At 43.0% G+C, this 12,576-nt stretch overlaps 1 protein-coding gene across 1 annotated transcript; it reads right to left on the bottom strand.

Annotated features, from left to right (window-relative positions):
• Positions 1 to 8,172: 8,172 nt before the first annotated feature.
• On the bottom strand, positions 8,173 to 10,286 carry LOC134984156 (zinc finger protein OZF-like). The gene has a single exon (XM_063949781.1). The coding sequence runs from the start codon at positions 10,246 to 10,248 to the stop codon at positions 8,710 to 8,712; it is 1,539 nt and encodes a 512-aa protein (XP_063805851.1). The 5' UTR covers positions 10,249 to 10,286; the 3' UTR covers positions 8,173 to 8,709.
• Between the last annotated feature and the right edge of the window lie 2,290 nt (positions 10,287 to 12,576).

The following is a 12,576-nucleotide window of genomic DNA, read 5'->3' as shown; positions in this document are numbered from 1 at the left end:
TCATACAGACCAATCAGTCTATTAAATGTTGATTACAAACTACTGGCCAAGATAATGGTGACGCGGCTCCAGTCCATTCTTCCTGATATACTCACCACAACACAAATGGGTTTTGTAACTGGTATACATGCGGTTAAAGCAATACGTATGGCGCTGGCGGCGGTGGCGGCATCCCAGTTTCCATGTGCAGACTCGAACATGCTCTTTAGCCTTGATGCCAATAAGGCCTTTGACATGGTCTTGTGGCCCCATTTGTTTACTGTGTTGGAGAAAAGAGGCTTTGATACGGGCTTTATTAATTATGTACTATACATCTACGACAGACCATCTGCCTCTTTATTGATAAATGGAATCAGGGGCCAACGGTTCCTGTTGGAAAGGGGTACCCGTCAGGGATGCCCTCTGTTGCCGCTGCTATTTAATCTGGCCCTCGATCCATTGCTTAGGACACTGCAATATTGGTCAGATTTTCGGGGTATAAAGGTGGGTGGACAGGAAATTAGGCTGTCCACTTTTGCGGACGATATCCTTCTGTATATATCTGACCCTGAGCCTTCCCTTGACTTGATCCTTGACATGATCCAATCATTTGGCCGCATTTCAGGTTTTAGTATCAATATGGACAAATCTAAAGCGCTATTGTTATATGGTAGTGACATGTCCGAGTTGGTCCTCACACTTTCCCTTGCATTGGGTGTCCACTCATATTAAATATTTGGGGGTTATGGTGCCACGCTATCTGTCTGAACTTTACAAACTCAATGTCAGTAAGGCCATACATACTCTAACTGACGATATCAAGGGATGGGAACGTCTTCCACTGTCATATCTAGGCAGGGCTAACCTGGTAAAAATGGCTATACCGCGCATATTATATCCACTGCAAACACTTCCCGTACTGCTGACCAAACTGGACGTCCAAACGATTAACAAGCTAATCAGAACCTTTATTTGGAAGGGTGGCCGGGCACGTATTGCTTTGCATAAACTTGCTCAACCCAAATCCAATGGCGGTATTAACTTTAAAGGATGTTGTTGTTTATAACCATGCTGCGCTTCTGAGACACTTGAGAGATTGGCTGCAAAATAGCTCTGTATATACAAACACATCCTTCGAACAGAATTTTTTGGCACATGTGGGTCTGACTTGTTTTCTTCATCAACACGATTGGGAGATCCCGGACTGTCTAACCCACTTCTGTGGTCTACTAGGAAAATGTGGCATATATTGCGCCACAACGCGAAATTGAATCAATACTACTCCCTACACTTGCCGTAATTAAAAACCCAGAGTTTCTGGATGGCATGGCTGCCCAGCCCTTTATAACATGGGGGGAGGCTGGTATAATATCGATTCGGTCATTGGTATCGGTGGAGGACCACCGTCTGCTCACCTTCTCAGAGGTTTCAACGAAACATGATGTGGTGGTCTCGTCCCCCCTTCCATTTATGCAAACACAATTTTACGTTAGGCATATCCTTACACATTTTGCGGAGGGGGATTCGACTAACCCTCTAGACAGCCGCCTACAGCACCCAGTACTGAAACACAAGTCCATATCAATACATTACACTTTTTTGAGGACAATATTAGATCACGCTACTGTGACGGGTGGCATGTCCAAATTGTTGGCTCATTTTCCTGGATTGACCATACCAACAATGGAAAAAGCACTACTATACTCCCTAAAGGTCCTCCCAGCAAGCATGTACACTGAATTATTTCTTAATGTGTATCATAACACTTATCTATCCCTGCTACGTCGTTACCATATGGGAACGTCGGAAACACACTCTTGCCCAAGATGCCACCAGAGCGAGGCTGACACATATCATTGTTTGTGGGATTGTACAATATTTTTGGCATCTCATTAGGAGGTATGCGGAGGCTAATTTAATAACCTATGTGCCCTTTACTCCTGAATGGGCAGTTCTGGGTATCATTGATCCCACTCTTCGCATGCCACCGGAATGTAAAAAACTACTGATAGCCCTTAGTGCGGCCAGGAAAAAAACTATTTTACAAGGGTGGTTGGATAGCACGCCACCACAGATACCATTATTTTTGAGTAAACTTCACCATATATTCAGGATGGACTGGGTGGAGCCTATTGTTGACAGAGGTAACCAGGTAGCCAAGTTCTTCAATCTCTGGGAATCTTATATATCCACTCTGCCCCCCACTACACGGCTACACGTTCATAACAGCCTCAAGAACACTACGTGGTATTTAACTAGAATGGCTGCGCAGGATCAGCCTCTATCTTTGGTTTAGGAATGGACAACTGTGGCGGCTCCCCCTATAGATACAGATCACTTGCTTTTAATGCAAAAGTCCCTGTGGTATGCTATATGTGAAATTGCTATATAACCTCTAACTGTAATCCTCTTATAATATTGTATTGTGCACACTTTGTACATCTACAATGTATAATGCGATTTCAATGATGTCTCAATAAAAAGTTTATAAAAAAAAAAAAGATATCAGGTTGGTAAATACTATTGGCCGGTGGAAGTAAAAGTAATTCTGTTTTGGAAATATTAAGTTTGAGGTGCGAGATTACATCCAAGATGAAACAGCAGAAAGGCACTCAGTGACACGGCCCAATACAGATGGTGACAAATCTGGGGAGGATAGGTAGATTTGAGTATCACCTGCATACAGATGATACTGAAATTCAAAAGAGCTGATTAGTTTCCCAAGAGATGAGGTATAGATTGAGATTCAGTTGGTACTCCAACTGAAAGAGGTAACAAAGAGATGGTGGATTCAGAGAAGCAAACACTGAAGAAGCGATTAAATAGGTAGGATAGGAACCAAAAGAGGAGAGTGTCTTGAAGACCTAGGGATTGTAGTGTTTGTATGAGAAAAAAATGGTCAACAGTGTCAAAAACAGCAGAGAGATCTAGAAGAATAAGAAGTGAGTAATGACCTTTGGACTTCGCAGTGACCAGATCATTCACTACTTTCCTCAGTGCTGTCTCTGTGGAGTGTTGGGAACGAAAGCCTGACTGAAGTGGGTCAAATAAATTGTGTGATTTAAGAAAGTGTGAGGCGAGTGTAGGCAAGTCTCTCAAGTAGAGAGAGGCATGGGAGCTGAGAGATGGGACGGTAGTTTGAGAGAGAGTTAGGGTCAGAATTTTGTTTTTTTAGAATGGGAGTAATCAGTGCATGCTTGAACAGTGAATGAAAGATACCAGTAGAGAGAGAGAGAGAGAGAGAGAGAGAGATTACAGATGTTAGTTAAGGTTGGGATGAGAACAGGAGACAGAGATTTACTTACTTGTTAGGGTATAGGCTCAAGAGGAGAGGTAGTAGAGAAGCAGGATGAGAAGAGTGTTAACACTTCACCTTCATTTGTGGGATCAAATAAGGAGAGTGCCAGAGTTGCCAGATAGAGAATTGAGCAGGTCACTGTATTAGGAAAAGCATACCATTTCATATTGGATCTTATCAATCTAGTCCTTGAAGTAGGAGCAAGATCTTGCACCTTGATAGTGTCTGGTGGGTTGAGTGAGGGAGGTTTCAGAAGTGATATAATTGTTTTTAAAAGTCATTTGGGGTTAGAGGCTTGAGCAGAGATGAAAGTTTGGAAATATGTTTGTTTGGCAGAGTCCAGGGCACTTACGATAAGAGTGGTAGACAGTCTTCTATGTGAGAAAGTCGCTAGGAATACGATATTTACACCACTGACGTTCAGCTTTCCGTGAGAGTTTTTGTAGGTGTCTTGTTAATTTAGAGTGCCACAATCGACATCTAGGCCTATGTGCAGTGTGATGGGTTGCTGGAGCCACTTGGCTAAGGGCTATTTCTAGAGTCTGGTTCAGGTGTGATACAGCAGTCTCAGGAGAAGTAAATACAGAAAAAAGTGAGAGCAGTTGTTGCAGAGAGGTGGACAGTTCTTGCCACGCATGCCAGATCTAGCCCCCCCCCCCCCCCCGCGCAGACGTGCGAAAGCATTGCATGGTGGCAGTGTTTTTGCGTGTTTCAAGTAGCCATCTGCCTATGCAGCCTAGCTGCAAAGGCAGATGGCTACCTGCCATGTTAAGGGTCACAGCTGCTGCGTGATGTCACGCTACCACCGCGACCCGCCCCAGCAATGGTCCAGAAATGCCTCCGTTATCTGGACTGCACCCTCTTAAATGGCGTGTCAATGCCCTATTCTCACCCCCTCCAGGTATTAAACTGCATTCTGAAGAGAAAGCCGTTTAGGACGTTACAATTGCGTGTACTGGCGCATGCGCAGATGTACTAATATCACTTCATAGCGATTTTAGTACATCTGCATCAGGATCTGACTCAGGCCCAGGGATGTAATCTGAGAGAGGGAAAGGAGTGTTGGTGAATTCAGAAAGTGAGCAGTCTGGTTAATACTGGATCAAGACAATGCCCTTCTGATGAGTAGTGGAGTCAGTCCATTGGGAAGAGCCAAGAGAGGAGGTTAGAGAGTAGTTTGGAGGCATGAGAGGCAGATTTCATATTATCAATAGCAATATTGAAATCACCCATGATGATAGTGGAGATGTTAGAGGATAGGAAGTGAGGGGGCCAGGCAGAAAAATCTTACAGAAATTGTTTGGGCTGCCCAGGTGGATGACAGATAGCTGCATCATACAGAGAAAAAGGAGTGTAAATTTTGAAGGAATGCACTTCAAATGATGTGAAAGTGAGTGATGGAACCTGTGATAGAACTGTGTATGTGAAAGATTGGGAAAGTAATAATCCATCCCCGCCTCCTTTACTGTTATCAGGCCTGGAGGTGTGTGAAGTAGAGACCACCATGTGACAGTGCTGCAGGGGATGCCATGTCTGATTGTATAAGCCACATTTCTGTTATAGCCATCAGGTTGAAATTGATAAATTATGAAATGGTCATGTATGGATGTTAATGTTACTTACAGAGCAGGCATTCCATAAGGCACATTTTAGTGATTTGGAGGGTATTGGGAGACATGTGTTTATGAGGTTGGCTGGGTTTGCATATTGCTGTGAATCAGGTGAATGAGAGTGGGACAAGTGGTTGGTTCCCAGATTTGGTAAAATGTCACCAGCTAAAAGAAGTAGGAGAGATAAATACAGTTGTTGGAGATTTATGATTTTTTTTTTATGGTGACCGGTTGTGGATGTTGTTGTCAAAGTAGAAAGATAAGTTAAAATCTCATGAGTGTTAATATGAGGGGAGTGGATAATTGAGGTGGCAATGTGTTCAGAGGGCTAATTTTAAGGGAGAATGAAGGATGTTATTGTTTTAGTGAAATAACTATGGAGTGCAATGAAGAAAATCAATTTTTGGTACATGGTTATTTTGAGATAAAAGTAGTTCTTTAGGCTTAGAGTGTAAAGAAGTTGCAATATTTAAACACTGCAATATTTTTGACTCTCCCTTCCTGGAAAGGAAAACAAATCTAAACCCAAATTAGGAATTCGATATCCTGGGTTAGAATAGTAACATACAGATGGAGTCAGTGTTATCTTAGCTGGCCCAGGCGTGACTAGGCGATCTGTCCACCTAGTCAGGCCAGGAGTGCACAGAGACGCTCCCATTCAGACTGTCTCTGTCGAGGAGCGCGGATGGAGATGCTCTACATTCAAGTGAATGGTGCGCATCTCCGTCCGGGCGCATGTGCCCATCAAGACGGAGATGCTCGCAGTGACTAGGTGTGCCTAGTCACACAAAGAGCCAAGATAACGGCGGTTCCATCTCTAGTACACATCAGCAACAGCCATGTAAGCAGTAGGTCATGTGACATGTAAGTGGGTGACATGATTATCCCAATAAGCCCCCGTGTACCGACCACATTATAGTGAATGTGGCTGATACACATACTAGATTATAGAACTGTCCTTTCTATATACTGGGATTTGGGGATTTAGACTTTGTAGCTGTATTTGGAAGTGAGAGTGAAGCCGGTTTCTGTGTTCTTTACACCTGGGAGAGGATTGCGCACCTCTTATATCCGATTGCTGCACCAACACGAACGTGACGCAGCCAGGACCCCACAGGGGACTGTGCTGACTTGTATATCTGTGTGCGACTTGCGCTGTGCTACGTATCTAGGGGAATCCAATTAGCCTGATTCACCTCCTTCACCCGGCCTGCCGAATTCACCTAAAAGTGACCAATACCTGTCGGGCAGCGAGCACTTTTTTTTCAGCAAGATCCCCGCCTCCATAAAGTGCAGCGGAGTCACAGAGCAAATCCATCCTGCAGCAAATATGATTCCCCTAGAGACTCAGTCGCACATATATACAAGTGTCACATTACTCAGCAGAGTCTCCTGGTGCCACTCTACTCTGCATAAAAGTCACCTGATAGCAGCAGAGTTGTACGAGACCTGTCATCTCACTCACACCAGGCTTCTCCCACTGTGTGGTATATTGAGACTGGCTGTATGAGGACACATCTGTAATAGCCTCTAATGCTTATTATCTTTCCATAATTACATATGGCGTATAGCTTGGGTGTCATACACAGTGCAGATACAGTATTCAGTCTTACACATAATTATATGTATCTATAACAGCTATAGGGGCTTATATAATAGCCTGCAAGATGCAGACGTGGGAGCAATTTGTATTTCATACAAAGATAAAGAACACAATAGTGTAATATTGTAGGGAGGACTCACACCCCACGTGTCCAAACAGTAACAGCAGCATAGTGTCCACGTCCCTCTCACAGTCCAGATAGTCCCACTTCCATTCTACCACCTCAATGTGACGGACAGTGACCGCCATACAAGCTCTTACACGTATGATTATACAAAACAGAATGATGGAAACTCATAGAGGTCACATAATCTTCTGGGGTCCACTCTGGGATTAGACCTATAAAGGCGGAATTACTCCGATGGGAATATAAAACAGAAATAAAAGCTATAATGCAATAATTAGCTGCAAACAAAAGATTTTATTATTTAATCATACAGAGGAGTATCCGCACCATATAGATGTAACATACAACAAACCACTGCAGATGGAACCCGGGTGACTCTAATGCACATGGTAATGTATATATATATATATATATATATATATATGGCTAGGATCTTGTATCCCACAACACTCCTGATTAAGATGATCAGATGACATAAGAATGGGAAACTAGAAGTGGAAACACGTTCCTATGGCCGCCATATTGTCGTGCAGCAATATAGATAGTACAAACTGGCATTACACAATCACACAAAGCACAAGTTACAAAATAAACAACAGAACAAAGAACTAAGCATGTGGGATATATGTAAGAACTAGAGGAGCATTAATGAAATGAGTAACAGGTCAGTCATCAGCCTGCTTGTGAAGGGCTCTAGGGTGGAGGCCTCTTGGACTGTGCGAGGCAGCAAGTTCCATGGCCAGGGCTACACAGCTAAAAGTTTGACCCCCAAATGCATTATGGGAGTTTCCTGGTGCTGCTGGTAACAGTCCTTTATCTGCAGAAATAAACAAGTGACGCAGTAAGGAGGCAGAAGCAGCTTCTGGTACCTTGGACCATGTAATGTTGGGCTGGGAAGGTCAGTTAGCCCATTATGAAATAGATTTGTCATCTTACAGGCAGCCAGTGGAGGGAGTAGAGAATGGGTGTTATGTGGCAGGAACGGGCTGGTTAGGTAACAGACTGGCTGCTGCATTCTGTACAAGCTACAAGCGGTGTAATTCTTTTGCTGGGAGACCCAGGTAGAGGACATTGCAGTAGTCTGTGTGAGAGGATACAAATGCATGTATGGCTGTAGGCAGGTCTTCTGAGGGAATCAAGAGCTCGATTCTGGCTATGGTCCTCAGATGGAAGAACGAAGATTTGAATGTGGCGGATACCCGATGTCTGTGTCAGCTACAATCCAGGACCACACAAAGTTTCCGCAGTCAGCATTTTGTCACTCTGAACCCCAAAGCATAAGTCATGATGGTTGGTAAAGCTGTAGTCTTGTCCTTTGTTTGTGAACTTCTATTACGTATCACTAAGACTGAGTCACAGCCAACTGGCATCATCCACCCCTGGAGCTCAGCTAGACAACCATTTAGGATGGGATGTAGTTAATATCCCGACATTCAGAATCCCGACAGCCGGGAATGCCGACAGCACTCACCACATCTATTCTCACTCGTGGGTGTCCACGACACCCATAGAGTGGGAATAATACCTGTGGTGAACACAATGAGCCACCGCGCCTGCAGCATAGCGAGAACAGGGAGCCCGCAAGGGAACTCTTTGCACTCACCCCACTGCTGGTATTCCACTGTTGGTATATTGACAGCCAGCATTCTGTCCACCGGGATAGCATTACCATCCCATTTAGTATTGGTGTTGGGTTCTCAGTACATGGAGCAAAAGACAAGTCATCTGCATAGAAGTGGTAGGCCAGGTCATGACGTCTGATTATTTCTACAAGTGGTAGCATGTATATTGCAAAAAGTATAGGAGATAGGATTGATCCTTGAGGAACAATGCATGGCAATGATGATTATACTCAAGAAGATTAAAATGGTTCCTCACTTGGGTAATGTCTAATGTGTTCAACAAGATCTGATTTATTTCCCACACTCAGGGAATGGAAACGGCTTCTCACCTGTGAGTTCTCTGATGTTTAACAAGATGGGCTTTACTTAAAAAACATTTCCCACACTCAGAACATGGAAATGGCTTCTCACCTGTATGAGTTATCTGATGTTTAATCATATTTGAGCTCTGTGTAAAACATTTCCCACACTCATGAGCATGCAAATGGCATCTCAACTGTGTGAGTTCTCTGATGTCTAACAAGATGTGATTTACTTGAAAAACATTTCCCACACTCTGAGCATGCAAATGGCCTCTCACCTGTGTGAGTTCTCTGATGTGTAACAAGATTTAATTTATTTAAAAAACATTTCCCACACTCAGGACATGGATATGGCCTCTCACCTGTGTGACTTCTCTGATGTTTAACAAGATTTGATTTCAGTGTAAAACATTTCTCACACTCAGAACATGAAAATGGCTTCTCACCTGTGTGACTTCTCTGATGTGAAACTAGATGTGCTTTACTAAAAAAATATTTCCCACACTCAGAACAGGAAAATGGCTTCTCACCTGTGTGACTTCTCTGATGTGTAATAAGATTCGATTTAAATAAAAAACATTTCCCACACTCAGAACAGGAAAATGGCTTCTCACCTGTGTGAGTTCTCTGATGTGAAACTAGATGTGCTTTACGAAAAAAATATTTCCCACACTCAGAACAGAAAAATGGCTTCTCACCTGTGTGACTTCTCTGATGTGAAACTAGATGTGCTTTACTAAAAAAATATTTCCCACACTCAGAACAGGAAAATGGCTTCTCACCTGTGTGACTTCTCTGATGTGTAATAAGATTCGATTTATTTAAAAAACATTTCCCACACTCAGAGCATGAAAACAGCTTTTCACCTGTGTGACTTCTCTGATGTTTAACAAAACAGACTTTACGTAAAAAACATTTTCCACACTCAGAACAGGAAAATGGCTTCTCACCTGTATGAGTTCTCTGATGTTTAATCATATTTGAGCTCTGTGTAAAACATTTCCCACACTCTGAGCATGCAAATGGCATCTCAACTGTGTGAGTTCTCTGATGTCTAACAAGATGTGATTTACTTGAAAAACATTTCCCACACTCTGAGCATGCAAATGGCCTCTCACCTGTGTGAGTTCTCTGATGCGCAACAAGATTTGATTTATTTAAAAAACATTTCCCACACTCTGAGCATGCAAATGGCCTCTCACCTGTGTGACTTCTCTGATGTTTAACAAGATTTGATTTCAGTGTAAAACATTCCTCACACTCAGAACATGGAAATGGCTTCTCACCTGTGTGACTTCTCTGATGTGTAACAAGATTTGATTTCCGTGTAAAAAATTTGCCACACTCAGAACATGGAAATGGCTTCTCACCTGTGTGACTTCTCTGATGTGAAACAAGAGCTGATTTGCATGTAAAACATTTCTCACACTCAGAACATGGAAATGGCCTCTCACCTGTCTTAGCAGGCTGATGGGTAATAAGCTTTGTGGGCTGCGTAAAACATTTGGAATCTATAGAACAGGTAAACACTGAATCTACTGTCAGAGCTGTAACAGATGCACCAACATCAGAGTGATCAGGAGAACATTTCCCAGGATCAGAGGGATCAGCTGATAGAGCTGGATGTATAATTGGGGTAATGGGGTTATCTCCTGGAGAATCCTGTATTTTGTCATTATCTTTTATGTCACAATCCGGGGATAACATTAGATGTCCTTCTGAGATATTCCTGCTTGTGTGTCCATCTGCTGGAAATAAAATACATTATGGAAATTCAAATTGGCAAATAATTATAAAATGAGTAGACAAGACCCAGGATGTCATAGGGTACAATTGATAACACTGTAACTCGTACTATAGTGCTGGGTTTGCTTTAATGTTTAAAAAAAAAAAAAAAAGACTAAAATGCTTGGACTGGAGCTTGATCAACGCTGAAAGCTCATGTGGGATTACTAGAGGTGACATGGACGCTGATGTGGGATTACTAGAGGTGACATGGACGCTGATGTGGGATTACTAGAGGTGACATGGACGCTCATGTGGGATTACTAGAGGTGACATGGACACTCATGTGGGATTACCAGAGGTGACACGGACGCTCATGTGGGATTACTAGAGGTGACACGGACGTTCATGTGGAATTACTAGAGGTGACATGGACGCTCGTGTGGGATTACTAGAGGTGACATGGACACTCGTGTGGGATTACTAGAGGTGACATGGACGCTCATGTGGGATTACTAGAGGTGACACGGATGCTCGTGTGGGATTACTAGAGGTGAAACGGATGCTCATGTGGGATTACTAGAGGTGACATGGACGCTCATGTGGGATTACTAGAGGTGACATGGGCGCTCATGTGGGATTACTAGAGGTGACATGAGCGCTCTTTTGGGATTACTAGTGGTGACATGGACGCTCATGTGGGATTACTAGAGGTGACGTGGACATTGCTATAATAAAATACCAAAGAGAAAGTGTTCTCCTGTTTGCGCACTAATAAATAATATATAACCTTTATTTAGTACAGTAAAGTATGTAAGATAAATCAGTGATACATTAAACAGAAAGATAAGTATATAAAGAGGTGAATAAAGTAATAAAAAAAAATCCAAGTGTGTTTGTTGTTAGAAATCAGCATGTATATTATATTGGGTGTTAATTGATTCAGTGTTGGTAATCCTGTTCAGTAATAAATTACACTCAATAAATCTTATTCATACCAGGTCTGGCTAAATTACACGTTATATTCTATTGTGGCAGAGTTTCCTCCAGCGGTAATCACAATGTAACGTCATATGTATAAACACTTCATGGGGGGAATTCAGTTGATCATAAAATCTCCCTATCTGTTACGCACACCAGTGCTAACAGGAGTATACCGGTGTATGAACAGAGAGGGATGCGAAGCAAACGAACTCACAGACAGTATAACATAACATACACAGGAGGTGATGGAATAACTAATAAACACAAAGTGAATGGGGAAGCCCAAAGGCTCAGGAACTGGGTGTCTCCCTAGTGTCAGGAATGCTCAGATGGAATAGAGCGGACAATGAAGCGAGATGTAGTGATTTAACATGTGGAGCACCCGAAATGATGTTGCTAAGAGCAACAGAAAAAACCCCAAAGGGTTACCAACGGGTGTGGGAATAAACTCCTTGGTCAGAGATAGAAATATAGACACAATGAGAGTATCCACAATCCTAACCCCCACTTGCAGGGCACAGGTTCAGCTTACTGCCACTAAGCTGACACCTGGATGCCCTGCACAGTGAGGGAGGATTAAGCAAGCAGGTCTGAGAGTACAGCCGCAAACCTGCTAGGTTCACAGAATAGCAAAAGAACCCCAGCAGGTTAAACAACTGACTCCAGTCTTACTGCTAGGTCCGGATTGGCAGAATGAAGTACCGAATCCCAAGGCCTATTCGCAGTAAGCAACAAGTAAATACAAAGTCACACAGTACTAGCTAACTCTCTGGAACTGACTAACAAACAAAGATTCAGCAGCATTTGCCTAGCCTGAGAGGATGGTTTATATAGCAGGTGCTGTCCACCCCCCACTCAGACCTCACAGACTGTGAGCACAAAACCAGCGCCGGATTCCCTGCCGTGCACAGAGCCTGTAACCACTACACAGTAAAAACCCGGACCGGAGTATCAGGTGCGCAGGTAAGCAATGTAACAAGGCAATGAGGAAGGCTAGTCAGATGCTTGGCTGCACTGGGAGAGGAATCAGCAGCAGAAAGAAAGAAGTAATAATGCCACTGTATAGGTCATTGGTACGGCCTCATCTAGAATACTGTATTCAGTTCTGGAGGCCATATCTTCAAAAGGATATTAATACATTAGAAACTGTACAAAGGAGGGCAACTAAAATGGTGCATGGCCTACATCACAAAACATACCCAGAAAGACTAAGAAAACTCAATATGTATAGTTTGGAGCAGAGAAGGGAAAGGGGGGACATGATAGAAACTTTCAAATATATGAAGGGTTTTAACAAAGTCCAGGAGGGAAACATTCTCCAAATGA

The sequence above is a fragment of the Pseudophryne corroboree genome, assembly GCF_028390025.1.
Source record: "Pseudophryne corroboree isolate aPseCor3 chromosome 3 unlocalized genomic scaffold, aPseCor3.hap2 SUPER_3_unloc_39, whole genome shotgun sequence".
In the NCBI taxonomy this organism is placed as follows: Eukaryota; Metazoa; Chordata; class Amphibia; order Anura; family Myobatrachidae; genus Pseudophryne; species Pseudophryne corroboree.
This window is presented reverse-complemented; position numbering and strand designations above follow the sequence as displayed.